We start from the raw sequence: 16,948 nt of genomic DNA, 5'->3' as shown, positions 1-16,948 counted from the left end.
CCACAGTCCAAAGACATTCCTGTTAGGTTAATTGGTAAATCTAAATTGCCTTTAGGTGTATGAATGAGTGTGTGAATGGTTGATTGTGTGTTGCCCTGCGATGGACTGGTGACCTGTCCAGGGTGTACCCCGCCTCTCGCCCATAGACTGCTGGAGATAGGCACCAGCTTCCCTGTGACCCACTATGGAAGAAGTGGTAGAAAATGACTGACTGAAGTGATTTAAATGGAACTTCATTGTGTGATTTTTTTAATGCTGTAAAATAAACTCTCACAATTTTGTTTAATTGTTAAAAAATTTATTTTTTTACTCAAACCAGAACCTTGGGCTATAATGATTTATTATACAAGTACACACTAGGTTTGCTAGACATTCCTTCAGTTATACTACAGAGAAAAAAAAAACAAACTCTTACATCACTGGAAAATAACAAAAACAGTTTTTAGTTAGACTAAAGTGTAAAAAGGAGCAAAACATATCCAATCATCCACTCCTGTTTGTGGCATGTCTGACCTCAGACGTTTTTGGCGCAGATGGAAGGAAGATTCCCGTTGCACCACACATCATCCCAGCACTTAGATCCTGCAAGAACAAACAACAGAAATCAGTGAAACTTCACACAGCTTATCAAATTCTACTTTTAATGACAGAACTGGAAATGACTACTTTTTACAATCTACCAGATGTGGAAGATTATTTACCTCCATAGTTCATCTGTAGGCAATTCTGGTCTTTGGAATTACTTGGCTCTCCTGAACACCAGTTTGAGTAGTGGAAGGGACTTCCATCACTCCACAGCCACAACCTATCCTGGAACACAGAATTTAATAGATTACAATTTTTATTCTACATTTCACAGAATATCTGACAATCCTTTGTCAAAATGAGGGGAGATCCCTCCATGCATCCATATTGAGCTTGGAGAAAATACCTCCTGCGCATCAGAGCCTCCAATCCATGTTGCTGGTGACATGTGAGTTGAAGCTATTATCAACCTCTGAATGGAATGATACTCCTCAAAGTTATGGACGGATGCAAGGGTTGCCTGCAAAGACACACAGTTTCTCTGCAGCCGAGACAGAGAATTTATGAGTCAGAGCAGTAGCAGGACTCTGGTCATAAAAAGACTCATATAAGACAACCTTTGAGGAAATACATAGACTTAAATCACCTGAGCTCTCGCCCAAGTCATGGCTCTTGGAATGAAGATGAAGCAGCGATGTTTGAACTTAAACCAACCAGCAGGACAAGAACTCCTAAGCAGGTCATCTGCTTCTGCAGACACACAGGTGCAGTCTCAGGTAAACTGTGTATGGAGCTCCATATTGATATACAGATTTCTAACACATTTACGCTGAGAACTCAGATGAAGTACATGCATAAATGAAATAGATTATATCTAAATGTCCACTGTAGTATTTATAGGATTTAAATTCAAGAGAAAGGGTGCAGTACAATTCTGAAATGTACAGCGCTGGCACAGTTTATTGTTGTGCATGACATTGTTGAAATACCAGGATTTCAATCAAAATAACCTCTACTAGTGAACTGAAAACAGTTCATCATTGGGTCTTTCGGCTGGATAATGTCACAAAACATATGGCAACATTACAAAGATGGTTCATCAGACAAAATCAGTGTGTTGTTTTCTGTTAAAGCTCTTCTACCCTTTATAAGTTACCCTTGTAATGTCGCAGTTATCAGTTAAATGGTTAATTTGGGTAAAATGTGATGCAGTTGTATTATTCCACAAGTAATAAAGTTGTCCTCTAGGCTCCAAATTCATGTTGCTTTTGAATACCACAGATCACCGCTAAAAACATCCGAAATGTAAAACATTACTTTTATTATCTGCAGAGTGGAGACCTAAGGTTTTACAGTGGTGTTGACCACTTGGACCATTTGTGACTGCAGAAGTCTTTAGAAGGTAGTCTCTGTATAATCATTGCTGCAGATGGTAGTAATTTAATGAAAGCAATCTAATAAATGTATGGAAATTTTAACTCACCCTGTGCAGCATTCTCCTCAGCAGCAGGTTCATTTTCTACATCTAGAAAACATGCATGGAAACAGATGTTAAATTCTTTGTTTACTAGAGTTGATAATGACAAAATGTGTCAAAGGTTAAGTGAAAGGGTCACTAACCTGCTGGTTCTGTCCAGTTTCCAGCTTCAGCTTCAGGAAGAAGAGCTTTAACAAAGATCTGCGTCTTAACTTTAGCTTCTAACTGTAATTTATCTCATTTCTCGAGGTCAACTTGACAAATATGAAGAAACCTGAACTTACCTTCATGAAAAGTTTCCTCAATCTCAAGTTCCTCTCTGACATCTGAGGAAGGCACAGGTTGTTCAGATTGAACATCTTTAGAACCACACAGCATTTAAAAACGAATGTTTTGAATGGAAACAACTCTCAGCCCCATTTCTTTCTCATAATATATGTGATTAGATTAGATCCGTCTGTCTGTAGAAATAAAACTCTCCCAATCTGGCCCCACAGGAGTCAGAGCAACTCACCTGCAGCTTGACTCAGAGCCAGCAAGGCACAAAGAAACAGAATCTTCATGATTCAGATTAAAGACGATAATCACCTTTAATAAAGAAAAACAGTCTCAGTTCAATAAAGTCGTAATTGAAGTTAGACGTAAAGCTTTTTACCAACGCAGAATTACGTTATTTCCTTTACTTCAGCGACAGATTATAGCCTCAGCTTTCCTGTCTGGAGATGCTGGGCGAGTCAAAGAGCTGATCTTATATACCGTTGCTGACAGGAACCAAACCAGGAACTGTGGACAGACCTGTCAGTAACAAACAAATAAAAAGCAAGATAATGTTCCAGTAAAATCTAAGCTGAGCTCATTAGATGTTTGACCTGTACTTTATGACTTACATATCAGTGATGATGCTTATCTTTGATGATGTTGAGAGAGGCTGTTTGAGTTTGGTTTTTTATTGTGCTGAATTCATGACTCCCTATTTTAACTGGGTTAGTCGTTCAATGAATTGTAACACTTTGATTGACTTGTATTTCCACACTTAGCAAATTGGATTTTATTAATTATAACATGCAGGAAAAATAAAAATGAGGCTTTGATAGTACGTTTTCTGACTTACAATCAAAGTTTCCCTCTGATTAGAGTTGTTTGCTTGTCTCACGTGTTTATTAGTGACATTGGCAAAAAGAGATTTTGGGGAGTTCGATTTCCGTCCTACGCCAAGACTAGTAATTCATCCTATTCAACACGCATGTGATCCAACCGAAATAAAACACACTACAACCACAACAGATTTACATTACTGCATACAATCCTAATGAGGTTTGAATATACACTGCCTGGCCAAAAACAAAGTCGACACCAAAACAAAAAAGTCACACTCTAATATTTCGTTGGACCGCCTTTAGCTTTGATTACAGCACGCCTTCGCTGTGGCATTGTTTCGATAAGCTTCTGCAATGCCACAAGTTTAATGTCCACCCAGTGTTGCATTAATGTTTCACCAAGATTTTGCATTGACGATGGTAGAGTCTGACAGCTGCGCAAAGCCTTCTCCAGCACATCCCAAAGATTCTCAATGGGGTTGAAGTCTGGACTCTGTGGTGGTCCAATCCATGTGTGAGAATGATGTCTCATGCTCCCTGAACCACTCTTTCACAATTTGAGCCTGATGAATCCTGGCGTTGTCATCCTGGAATATGCCATCAGGGAAGAAGAAATCCATTGATAGAACCACCTGGTCATTCAGTATATTCAGGTAGTCAGCTGACCTCATTCTTTGAACACATACTGTTGTTGAACCCAGACCTGACCACCTGCAGCAACCTCAGATCATAGCTCTGACCCCACAGGCTTGTACAGTAGGCACTAGGCATGATGGGAGCATCACTTCACCTGCCTCTCTTCGTACCCTGATGCGCCCATCACTCTGGAACAGAGTAAATCTGGACTCATCAGAACATATGACCTTCTTCCATTGCTCCAGAGTCCAATCTTTATTCTCCCTAGCAAACTGAAGCCTTTTTTCCAGTTAGCCTCACTGATTGGTGGTTTTCTTAAGGCTACACAGCTGTTCAGTCTCAATCCCTTGAGTTCCCTTCACAATGTGCGTGTGAAAAATGCTCTCACTTTCATTATTAAACATGACTCGGTGTTCTACTGTTTTTCTTCGATTTGATTTCACCAAACGTTAAGTGATCGCCGATCACAATCATTCAGGATTTTTTTCCGGCCACATTTCTTCCTCTAAGACGATGGGTCCCCACTATCCTTCCAGTTTTTAATAAGGCGTTGGACAGTTCTTAACCCAATTTTGGTAGTTTCTTCAATCTCCTGAAATGTTTTCTCTGCTTGATGCATGCCAATGACTTGAATCCTTCTGAAACAGACTGACATCTTTTCCACGACCACAGGATGTGTCTTTCGACATGGTTGGATAAGAAATGAGAAGCAACTCATTGCACCAGTTGGGGTTAAATAACTTGTTGCCAGCTGAAACATAATCGTCCATGCAGTAATTATCCATTGGGAGGTTCGTACCTATTTGCTTAGTTAGATCCAGGTGGCGACTTTTTTTTGGCCAGGCAGAAGTTCTCCTTTCAGCTGGTCAATGACTCAAAACATACAGCTAGATGGAATGTTTAGATGTAAGCAAAGTAATATGTTAAGACGGCCCAGTCAAAGTCCTGACCTAAATCTGATTGAGAATCTTTGGTAAGAGTTGGAAATTGAAGCTCTAGATGAGTAAATATGGTGGAGACATACTCCACTGTATTTGCAGAAAAAGACAGCTCTTCAAATTGAGTCAGGGCTGAATACAAATGCCCAGAACGCTTTTCAGATTTCATTTGTAAAACAATTTGAAAAGCATTTTATTCTATTGGTAAAAAAAAAAAAAAAAAGGTTTGTGGTTTTAACATGACAAAATGTGTAAACGCTCAAGAGGTCAAATTAGTTTTTCAAAGCCCCATATATATCTAGAACAAATCTGTCTTTGTTCAATTAAATCAGACAAAATGTGGGTTTTTTCCAGATGTGTATTTGTTTCATCATTGAGTCTAAGACACTTCTGTGTTTTCACTGGAACTGAGTCAGCTCCTTCACCACGAGCAGTGCAGATAGAAGTCTGGCTGTTTATTAACGTCTGCAGCTGATTGCTGATACCTGAGTTTCCAAAGAACCGATAACACCATAATTCACTGTAATTGTTTACACCAACGAGTTTGCTTTATGGTCAGTCTGTGGAAATCATTGTGATTATCATAGCATATATATAGTCCAATGGAAGAAAAGGAAAACAAGGGAAGAAATGAGTGCATCTATAAACTACATTCAATTCGCTCTTGGGATTAATAAAGTCTTTTTAAATTGAACTGAAGTAAATCTAACATCAGGGCAACTTTATGGCTGATATTAACAGGCTGGTAATAAAACACATCAAGACAATCTAACGTTCACTTAGAGATATTATTTATTACATCTTGTCTCATTTATTTTTTGTTTAAAGGTATCTATACATAAAGTCGGGGATAGCTGACAAAATCTGTTCATATTTAGAAACATTTTAAACTGAAATCTGTTATTCAGATAAATTCATTGTATGAATCTGTTACTTAAGTTTTATTGTGGGGTCTTGGCTATTATTCCTGGCAACATAATTAAATGATGGTGTAGAATTAAAAAGAAAGAAATGTCAGTGTTAAGTGTTTTATTTGTTTCAATTTAAAACCCTACAACTTGAAGAAATGTTGTCATTTAATAACATAATGAATACGAATCTTTGTGAAATTCTTGCAATTTAATTATTAAAAGATTACATAATGGCTTTGAGTAACACCATAGACTGAACAAATCAAGAAGATAAATAAGAAACAAAAGAGAAAAACCTTTATCCTCAAGTCATTTCCTGCTGCTTTTTCACCTGTCTGCAGTGCAACAACAGGACCACCAGGTGTCACTGTTGGACCATCTGTCATACGCATTGAAGATTGCTTTAAAGCTGAACAATGATGCCGTAAACAATTATCATTATTATTAACTGCAAAAAACGAAACAGACTGAATAAAAATCAAACAATAAATGAACCAACAAAGAAATATATATTGTAGGTTTAGAGCGGCTTGAAATAATTAGATGTTTAACCCCACAGTGGTGCCCTCTGTAAGGTCAACCCCACCTTTCACACGTTGATCACAGCAGATTTGGCATCAGATCCACCGAGAGCTGGTTCAGTAATAAATCTCTATTAATTGCCAGTAATTACTGCTGGGTGGCTGAAGCTCTCTTTCACTCTGGCGGTTTTTTTTGTTGTTTTTTTTTTGTTATTTGTTTTACTACACCAACTAGCAGAATGAATATAAATATTCAAAATAGAGTTTTTCTCAAATAAAACGACAGTGAAAAAAACGTATTTTATACTACTTTTATACTTTTTTTTAGATTTAGGTTTTGTCTTTCAGCTTCATGAAGTTAATCTATAGAAATATTATTTATTTGCAAGGGGGCTTTTTTAAAAACACCACAATGTCTTCAATTTTTTAATTTACTTTTGCTCTTATTTTGAATCTCACTGTTGGAGTTGTTTTTTTCCTTTTATATATTTTTTTTTGAAAACTTTAAATTTATTAAATTCTGTTCTTGGATTACATTACCTCTACACTCTGTAAACATACAATTCTGTAAATTAACCAGCAGATTTGGTTTTAGGAAGTTATGACATTTTGTGGTAACGTTTTATTACCATTAGATGTCGCTGTTGGGCTGGAAATCCTCCCATGAACTGTGACGGTGACTCAGGTTAAGCCTCAGTCATAAATCATAAACAAAACGTGAGGGTATAACTTGTTTAAGATGCTGCTTTTCTGACAGAAATAATCATATTCATCATCCATCCGTCCCTCATCTATTCCGACTTATCCTTGCTGGGTCGCAGGTGCCTATCACACAGATTTGTTAAAAATATTTAATTTCTATGGTTCATACTGACCATTTTATATGAAATGTATGCTAAAACATTACATAAAACGTTTTTTACATAATTAGATTAGATATTGACAGAAATGTACATGTCCAAGTCATTTGCAGAACAAACTTCACAAATGTTCATTTTCTTTAAAACGTAATTAAAACGTAAGTTTCTGTTGAAATTAAATAAACTCGTCACATGTTTCAGTGTCTTTGCTCAAATAGACAGTCATTAAATATTTCTTTCTTCTTTATTTACATGATTATTCAGGTTTTTACAAAGCTGTGCTTCAATTAATTTTTATAACAAATAAATCTGTCTCTCTCCTTCATCTCTTTTTCAGCGTTGACTCTGCAGTCACCGTCACAGTTGCTCCATTCTTATGTGAGCAGGTCCAAATAAAGAAAGAGCATTTGGTGATTTGTTTCTCGGGACACATTGTAATACCAAAGCCAAAAGAGAATTATTATTTTTCTAACTTTTTTGTTTATCTTCTCAGAGAGACAGAACCTCCAATATAAACTAGCAGGAAAAGATTATTAAATGAAAAGGCCATTCTCTACACATGCAAGTAAACAGTGTATTATAACAGTTTTAGAATATTGAGCAATCAAAGTCTGTGTAATAATTCAATCTAACATGAAGAAGTCATTCTCTGCAGTCTTGGTCAGAATAGTTAAGTGTCTGCATATCTTCAGTGGTAGTTTCTGTGTAATTCTTCAAACTATATACTTTGAATTTTCAAATAATCCCAATAAAATGCAGTGAAGTTTGAGCTCATAACGTGACAAGATGTAAATAAGGGGTATTTTTATTTAAGGTGTATTAATACTTTTGCAGGGAGGTATATAAGAGAATAAAATAGCTGATGATTCAGGACTAATAATCCAAATTTCTCACTCAGTCTCCAGATTAGATCATGTATGCATGACATCGAGTATACGGAGTTTCTCACACATTAGAAAGTAGCTGTGATAGTGTACCTTAATATGAATGTTGAGGTCACTGCTAATGTTTAAAACCTAAAATGTTTTAAATTTAATGCTGGACTTCAGGACAATAAAAAACCTGCCTCTCTTGTTCAGACTTTGAGGAGCACACTTAGACTATTAAGACCACAGCTCAATATTTGCTGTGTGTGAACACAGGTAGACGTTTTAGATTTACACTTAGAGATGTTCTTGTAGGTCAAAACAAATCCAGGCCACAGCTGCATCCCACTAAGACAACATTTGGATCATTCAATCCGAGATCCTGGTGACATTCTTTGTCATTCAGTTTGTTAAAGCCATTTTAGACGTGTTGAAGGAATAAGGCTTAAATGTGCCAGAGGTTTTTTACAAAATAGAATTGTTGTCTCAGTTTTAAATGAACCTAAAATGGGTGTAAAATAAAATAAAACAGACTAATTTGTTAGTACAGACAGAGTATCATGAGTGATACTGACCCAGAGTGTTCTCTCACTCTGGGTCAGTAGGCTACATAATCACGGGGAAGACTGCTGACTGGACAAATGTCCAGAAGACAGCCATCGACACCCCTCACAAGGAGGGTAAGCCACAAAAGCTCATTGCTGAAAAAGCTGGTTGTTCACAGAGTCCTGTATACAAGCAACAGAAAATTGAGTGGAAGGAAGAAGTGTGGTACGAAAATGTGCACCAGCAACAGGGAGAGCCGCAGCCTTGAGAAGATTGTCAAGCGAAATCCATTCAAGAATTTGCGGGAGCTTCACAAGGAGTGGACTGAGGGTGGAGTCGGTGCATTAAGAGTCACCACACAAAGAGGAATACTAGACATGGGCTACAAATGTCACACAGAATCCATGTTGCTTGAAGTCAAGTGTGAAGTTTCCACAATCAGTGATGGTTTGAGGTGCCATGTCATCTGTTGGTCCACTGTGTTTTCTTAAGTCCACACCCATCTACCGGGAAATTCTAAAACTTCCCTCTGCTGACAAGCTCTATGGAGATGATGATTTTATTTTCCAGCAGTACTTGGCACATGTCCACATTGTCAAAGGTACCAAAAGCTGGTTCAATGAACATGGTATTCTGGTTCCTGATTGGCCAGCAAGCTCGCCTGACCTGAACCCTATAGAAAATCTATGGGCTGTTGTCAAGAGGAAGATGAGAGACACCAGACCCGAGAAGGCAGATGATTCAAACTGGGAATCTATTACACCTCAGCAGAACCACAGGATGATCGCCTCTATGCCACAGCGCATTGATGCAGCAGTTCATGCAAGAGGAGACCCAACCAAGTATTGAGTTCATAGAAATGGGCATAATTTCCAGAAGCCTGACATTTATACTTAAACATTCCTTTTTGATTGGTCTACAGGTCCTTCTCAAAATATTAGCATATTGTGATAAAGTTCATTATTTTCCATAATGTCATGATGAAAATTTAATATTCATATATTTTAGATTCATTGCACACTAACTGAAATATTTCAGGTCTTTTATTGTCTTAATACGGATGATTTTGGCATACAGCTCATGAAAACCCAAAATTCCTATCTCACAAAATTAGCATATTTCATCCGACCAATAAAAGAAAAGTGTTTTTAATACAAAAAACGTCAACCTTCAAATAATCATGTACAGTTATGCACTCAATACTTGGTCGGGAATCCTTTGGCAGAAATGACTGCTTCAATGCGGCGTGGCATGGAGGCAATCAGCCTGTGGCACTGCTGAGGTCTTATGGAGGCCCAGGATGCTTCGATAGCGGCCTTTAGCTCATCCAGAGTGTTGGGTCTTGAGTCTCTCAACGTTCTCTTCACAATATCCCACAGATTCTCTATGGGGTTCAGGTCAGGAGAGTTGGCAGGCCAATTGAGCACAGTGATACCATGGTCAGTAAACCATTTACCAGTGGTTTTGGCACTGTGAGCAGGTGCCAGGTCGTGCTGAAAAATGAAATCTTCATCTCCATAAAGCTTTTCAGCAGATGGAAGCATGAAGTGCTCCAAAATCTCCTGATAGCTAGCTGCATTGACCCTGCCCTTGATAAAACACAGTGGACCAACACCAGCAGCTGACACGGCACCCAGACCATCACTGACTGTGGGTACTTGACACTGGACTTCTGGCATTTTGGCATTTCCTTCTCCCCAGTCTTCCTCCAGACTCTGGCACCTTGATTTCCGAATGACATGCAGAATTTGCTTTCATCCAAAAAAAGTACTTTGGACCACTGAGCAACAGTCCAGTGCTGCTTCTCTGTAGCCCAGGTCAGGCGCTTCTGCCGCTGTTTCTGGTTCAAAAGTGGATTGACCTGGGGAATGCGGCACCTGTAGCCCATTTCCTGCACACGCCTGTGCACGGTGGCTCTGGATGTTTCTACTCCAGACTCAGTCCACTGCTTCCGCAGGTCCCCCAAGGTCTGGAATCGGCCCTTCTCCACAATCTTCCTCAGGGTCCGGTCACCTCTTCTCGTTGTGCAGCGTTTTCTGCCACACTTTTTCCTTCCCACAGACTTCCCACTGAGGTGCCTTGATACAGCACTCTGGGAACAGCCTATTCGTTCAGAAATGTCTTTCTGTGTCTTACCCTCTTGCTTGAGGGTGTCAATAGTGGCCTTCTGGACAGCAGTCAGGTCGGCAGTCTTACCCATGATTGGGGTTTTGAGTGATGAACCAGGCTGGGAGTTTTAAAAGCCTCAGGAATCTTTTGCAGGTGTTTAGAGTTAACTGGTTGATTCAGATGATTAGGTTCATAGCTCGTTTAGAGACCCTTTTAATGATATGCTAATTATGTGAGATAGGAATTTTGGGTTTTCATGAGCTGTATGCCACAATCATCCGTATTAAGACAATAAAAGACCTGAAATATTTCAGTTAGTGTGCAATGAATCTAAAATATATGAATGTTAAATTTTCATCATGACATTATGAAAAATAATGAACTTTATCACAAAATGCTAATATTATGAGAAGGACCTGTACTGTGATTTTCTAATTTTCTGAGACACTTAATTTTGGGTTTTCTTTACCTGTAAGTCATTATCACATAAATTACAAGGAATAAAAGCTTGAAATACTTTACTCTATGTGGAATGAAAAATGACTGGCAAAAAAAAAAAAAATTGCACTTTTGCAAAATATTCAACATTTGTGGGATGTACCTGTATTAGCCGTAGTTGGTCAGGTCTATTTGGAAGCAGCTACTTTCCAACGGGTTGGTTCACATGAGTAGAATAACAGCGCAGGGAGAAGCGCTGGAGCTTAAACTACCATACTAAATATTAGATTGAAGACAGGTGTTCAGCCAAGTGAGGTGATCCTTGCATTAAACAAAAGAACAAATCCTAAGACAAACAGTAGGAGAGGAAAAGAGAGACGTGAAGAAAAACAAGGCGAGAAGAGACCTAAATTCAGAGAAGAACGGAATCAAACTTAATTCTTAAAAAGTCGTTCACGTCTCACAGAATCATTGACATTAGTAGTTTATGTAAAGAAATTCTGACTGATTGAATTCTAGAAGTTGGTGTTTTCTTCCTACAGACAGTCATCATCAGATTAAAGTCAGGGTTTTAGAGGAGGATCCTTTAAAAGAAATGTAACCAAATCAGTGAGCTGTCAAACTAATTGCTCGGCAAACATCTCCAGCACATCAGTTTCAGGGAAAGTAAATATTGACCTTGGGCACAGCATGTACTGTGTGTTCTTTTCTTTTTTTTTTCTTGCGTCTTACAGTTTATTGATATCATTTTTTAAGCTCATAAACTCTGATAATTCTTTACTACAACTGACATTTCGTTTTGCTTCTGTTTTTTCAGGACGTGCGAGTATCGAAAAGCTACGTTTTGTTATAGGAGAGAGAGAAACAGGAGGGAGTCGTGTGCCTGTTAGGTAAAGAACAGCTTCCACAAGACAACTACTAAATGCACTAAGATTTAGATGCATTTAAATTGCATCGATAAAATGAATACAGATCATAGAATAAGTTACAGGAGTAAAATCTCCTATTGTGCAGAACCATTACTGAGCTGAGCCATAGAAACCAGTTCTCCTTCCCATCGGCTACTTCAGACCAATGAGTAGAAACACAAGACATTACAAAACATGTCGTAATAGAGTTACATTAATATTTCCCCTCTAGTCTGCATTCGGCCAACAAATGAAGCTTATTTTATATTTTAATGTAAGCTGTTTTGTCTTTTTGAGGAAACAACTAGCAAGTTGAAAATATGTCTTCAGTTGCACTTCATGTGAAGCTTTGCACCATAAAACAAGGAGAAATGCTAGTATTGCTTCAATATACACACACACTCATTTCTTTTTCAATGCTGAAGATTTTATTTGGAAAAAGGTTAGAAATGACAGATGATTTTCTAGAGCGTTAAAACAGATGGTATCGGTTTTAATTAAAAGCTCAAGGACTAAAAGCTCATAAAAATGTCGTTTCCGTAAATTGTTAGTTAACATCTTTGGTTTCATTAAAGCAAATCGAGCAGAAACACCGAAGCAAAACTGATAAATGCAGACTGATAGTGAAGAGGCACATTAACCACTGTCTGCTCAGGACTCATTGGTCTTTCCAGATTAATAGAGGAGGATTGCACAGACAGATGGGAGCTCCACATCACACTGCAGGTCATCCAGGCATCCTGAACCGTGTTCTGCCAACAGGAGAAAACTAACATTTAGTCAAACTGCAGCTGATGCTGAGGTGCCATCATGTTGAAGTATGATTTACCATCGAAAGTGATCTGCAAACAGTTGTTCTCATAGCGTGCAGATTCTCCACGACAGTACTCAGCAAAGCCGTCAAACAAAGAATAATCACCCCAGGACCAAGAAGGATCCTACAAGACAAAATGAAACCAGCTTGAGTTCAGATTGATTGATAAACTATTGTTTTGAACGGTGTAATGATGAATTAGCTACCCCTGATTTTTTGCTGCCTCCAACCCACACTCGTCCATCGTGAAGCCCAACATTGGTCATCTCCTGATAAATTTCATGAGCTTGCATGTCATTATACACAGCAGCAAGGGAACCTTGACCTTTAGACCCACAGTTTTCCTAAAAAGAACACAGAGCGTGCTGAGCTGAGAATAGAGAACAACGACACAAAAGATAAAGTCATACGAATTCGGTAACTATATTTTGTCTTTGCTGTCTCGCTGGTCACCGCAAGCACTAAATACAGTAACGTAACCGTTACTAATGATAAGGCCTAAAAACGCAGGTAGAGTCATACCGAACCACGCTGAGTAGGGACTAGTTTCAGGTGTTCCCGAGCTGGAGTCTGATGCAGGCAGCGAGTAAGAATACGCAGAAACAACAAAGACAAACAGACGAATGACATCCTAGCCTTTGTGTTCAGGAGCTTCTTCATCTCGGGGACCATCGTTGACGTCGGTAGGATAGCAAAATAACAGCACAGATGTTGTCTTTAATCTACCAGAGTGAAGATTTGGTTTTCTGATGCACTTAAACAAAGTCAAGTTAAATAATTATAGGAAGATCAGCCTCTTAATGCTACACAGGTGGCTGTGATTAAATGTGTAGTCCAAATGGAAAACACTTGTTTGACTTTCTGGTAACAACAGCAGGAAAATATATCAATTAAAAGCAGCCTTTTCAAGATTTTGGGCAAATGAAAATACAGTATTATGTGTATTATTAAAGATTTTGTTTTATAAAAACAATAAATAAATTAGAACTAGTTTATATTAAGGGTGTTAAATCATGAACATGAATAACTAGGGTTTTAACAGCATGAACAAAACACAGGTTTAATGGTGGATTGGCACACTATATTTACCTAATATACCTATTAATATGAGATTTTGATTAAACCATGTTAGTCCTAAGAAGGAATAATCTCGGTTACCTTTGCCTCATCCCAGGTCATATTTTGGGGAACAAATAGTGCTATGCATCGTCCATCCATCAGGGCAACTAAAGCCATGATGATTATCTCCCCCTGTGAATAAATGCAGAAATAGGTATTTTATTAGGTCTGCCAGTTTATATACATATTTTGAATATGTAAAATGAGTTATTGGCAAAACATAAAAATAAAAGCTACTGACCGGTTCTATGCATCCAGTTCCAATAATCTTCTAAAAAAAATGGGAATGATAAACATTTTTATTTCCGGCATATTTATACCAATTTAAATTGGTATAAATATGTTGACTTCAACAGTTTTATGATCATACTGAATGTCCTTCTTTTTCATATTGACAGGATGTGTATAGAATAGCGTTAATACATATAGCTTCACCTTCTGTTGAAGGTGGGTTGGATTCTGGTGGAGTATCCACAGGATAGTCATGAGTGACTGGAAGGTCTGCAGACACAAGAAGAAAAGCAGATATTAGAAGAAGAGTCTTCAGTTGAACCTCTTCACGAGTAAAAAAAAAAATATAATTTTACTCTTATTTGTATCGGTTCAAAGGTCGTAGACCACACGTTTCTGTGTGTTGATGTGTACGCAGCAACCTTTACAATTAAACCTTTAAGGAATCATTCAGAGTGAAAATGACTAAATGAAAATAGTGACACATAAAATTTAAAAATAAAATTTACTGACCGGTTCCATGCATTCAGTTATAAATTGGTATAAATATGTTGACTTCAACAGTTTTATGATCATACTGAATTTCCTTCTTTTTCATATTGACAGGATGTGTATAGAATAGCGTTAATACATATAGCTTCACCTTCTGTTGAAGGTGGGTTGGATTCTGGTGGAGTATCCACAGGATAGTCATGAGTGACTGGAAGGTCTGCAGACACAAGAAGAAAAGCAGATATTAGAAGAAAGAAGAATTTTCATTTGAACCTCTTCATAAATAAAACTAATTTCATTTTACTCTTATTTGTATCAACTGAAAGGTTGTAGACCACAAATATCGGGTATGTTGATTTGATGTGTATGCAGCAACCTGTATGACTAAAACTTGAAGGAGTCACTCAGAATGAAAATGACAAAATGAAAATAGTGAAATATGGTTTTTAATTCATGCATGTCCAAATTTTTCAGTGGGCTGTAGAGAAATATAATTAGAAAGACTTCTGAATCTGACAATGCTAGAATATTACTGTACACACAGCTGCAGTAAATACTCACACACCGCATGGACCAACGTCAAAAAGGTAAATCCAAACCAAGCCAAGCTCAGTATCTTCATGGTGGAGATGATTTAGATGCAACCTGTGGTGATAAATTTACTAAAGCCAGACAGAAACCTAAATTCTACAGTGAGGAACACCAATAGCACTGAAACTGAGAAAATATTGAAGAAAATCAGCAAATTATAGTAAAAAAATATCTTATTTTCTTTCTCTCTGGTGGGTTTCAACCTGCAGCTTCAGTCTTGCTTTGCAAGATTTTAGATGGTGAGGCGGAAATAACAGCCTTCCCTTTTAAACGCCTCAATTCACAGGTACTGAAACAGGATCAGACATCAAAATTCAGTAACAACAAAGGCAGCAAGGTAAATAGTTTTAATCTGCATTATTGTTTCCCTGGTATTTCACCAGTCATGGCACTGAACAGACAACACCCTTGATAAATATGCAGAGGCCACTTCAGCTCCTCACATATTTACCCAGCACTAATAAAATGGAATCACAGGTGCTCTGGAGCAAACAATACATGTGGCAAAAAGTATGGGTACATTTTCAGCCTAAAATTATGAATACCTCAGACAGATATGCACTATATTAGCAAATGTACTGGGTCACACCACCAAATCATTGAATTCAGGATTTATAAACACTTGGCTGCAGATGTATAAAGTTTGATGTGGAGGAACTTGACTGGCCTGGACAGAGTCCTGATCTCAACCTTTTTTAAACTCCTTTGGGATGAATAAGAGCAGAGGCTGAAATTCTGGTTGTCACATCTAACAATGAACACACTCCTAAACCTTGTGACAGATGTTTAATGGATAGTTAAAGTTAGTATTGCTGGGAAGGGAAGGGGGGGGGTCCATCAACAAACTAGACCGTATAGATAAGAATAGGATGTCATCAAAGTTCATGTGAAATTTAAAAATAGACAGACACATACTAGTGGCAATGTAGTGTAAGTTTTAAGCAATATTTTAATAGAAATATCAACATGTTTCTTCTGACTCAAGTAAAACTGATGTTTAAAATAAGTGAGAATGATTTAAATCTGATAGAGAATCTGTAGAGGGAACTGAAGATTAGGGTGATGGCATAGAGGCCTTTCAGCCTCAAAGACTTGCAGCTCATCATCAAAAATAAATAGCAGTGGAAACATACAAAAAAATAGATAAAACGAATGCTCCTTTTACATTATTTTGTTATCTTTTGACTGATGTGTCAAATTTCCAATCAGAAAACAAACTTCATACTTAAATGAAAATAACTTGAAATGTAAACCTGCAAGGGAAACCAGTAATGTTGGGCTCATTTTAAAAACAAATAAATAAATAAATGAATAAGTCCAGTGGCCTCCTTTATTTAAGTACTCAGAATGACTGCGACCTGAAAAGCATCACCCAAGACAGTCAATGTTTACCTTTATCCACATGGTAGCACTGATAAAGTTTTGGAGTTGCTATTTAGTGACCGAAACATAAATATGCAAGATATTGTGTTTTTTGTATATTTGTGGTAAGGCGTATTGTGTCACTTCCTGTTTTCACTGTTGCACTGGGTGGATTGTTTGGTGTTTAAATGCTCTCTCGATTTGATCTAATTTCTCTTTACTGTGATATCTTTGACTTGTTCTAATACATAAGCACATTAAAACACATGTTTTCTGTTGCTGTACTTAACATTTGGGGACCCTCCGTGTTTTACACGGTTTTTCTCGTAGTAAGTGGTTGCTAGCTTAGAGTTAACTCTACCACGGCTACCCATTCTGTTGTTTCTCCGTCACTCTCTAAGTCTTGTCCAAAGCTATCGCGCCCTTTTGGCGGTCAGACGCCTTGGAGCCCCACCGGTACTTGGACCCCGGTAACAGTCACCACTCTATCTAAAGACTCTTAAAGGA

At 37.8% G+C, this 16,948-nt stretch overlaps 2 protein-coding genes across 3 annotated transcripts; both read right to left on the bottom strand.

Annotated features, from left to right (window-relative positions):
* Window positions 1-281: 281 nt before the first annotated feature.
* On the bottom strand, window positions 282-2,752 carry LOC124881093 (ladderlectin-like). 2 transcript variants are annotated; one of them, XM_047386592.1, is made up of 9 exons: window positions 2,672-2,752; window positions 2,517-2,590; window positions 2,287-2,328; window positions 2,146-2,190; window positions 2,009-2,050; window positions 1,172-1,275; window positions 932-1,066; window positions 702-810; window positions 282-582 (listed from the first exon to the last, which is right to left on the bottom strand). In XM_047386592.1, exons 2-9 carry the CDS (start codon window positions 2,563-2,565, stop codon window positions 515-517), a joined length of 594 nt encoding a protein of 197 aa, XP_047242548.1. In that variant the 5' UTR covers window positions 2,566-2,590; window positions 2,672-2,752; the 3' UTR covers window positions 282-514. The 2 variants fall into 2 exon arrangements, with proteins under 2 accessions (XP_047242548.1, XP_047242549.1); XM_047386593.1 differs by having other exon boundaries at window positions 2,686-2,750.
* Window positions 2,753-12,244: 9,492 nt separating this feature from the next.
* Window positions 12,245-13,837, bottom strand: LOC124880280 (type-2 ice-structuring protein-like). Its single transcript, XM_047385315.1, has 4 exons — window positions 13,805-13,837; window positions 12,853-12,990; window positions 12,662-12,770; window positions 12,245-12,584 (listed from the first exon to the last, which is right to left on the bottom strand). The coding sequence occupies exons 1-4, from the start codon at window positions 13,823-13,825 to the stop codon at window positions 12,508-12,510; spliced, it is 345 nt and encodes a 114-aa protein (XP_047241271.1). The 5' UTR covers window positions 13,826-13,837; the 3' UTR covers window positions 12,245-12,507.
* Between the last annotated feature and the right edge of the window lie 3,111 nt (window positions 13,838-16,948).

This window comes from Girardinichthys multiradiatus, chromosome 14 (assembly GCF_021462225.1).
Source record: "Girardinichthys multiradiatus isolate DD_20200921_A chromosome 14, DD_fGirMul_XY1, whole genome shotgun sequence".
Lineage (NCBI taxonomy): Eukaryota > Metazoa > Chordata > Actinopteri > Cyprinodontiformes > Goodeidae > Girardinichthys > Girardinichthys multiradiatus.
Note: the sequence above shows the minus strand (reverse complement) of the source record. Positions and strands in the feature narration are given on the sequence as shown.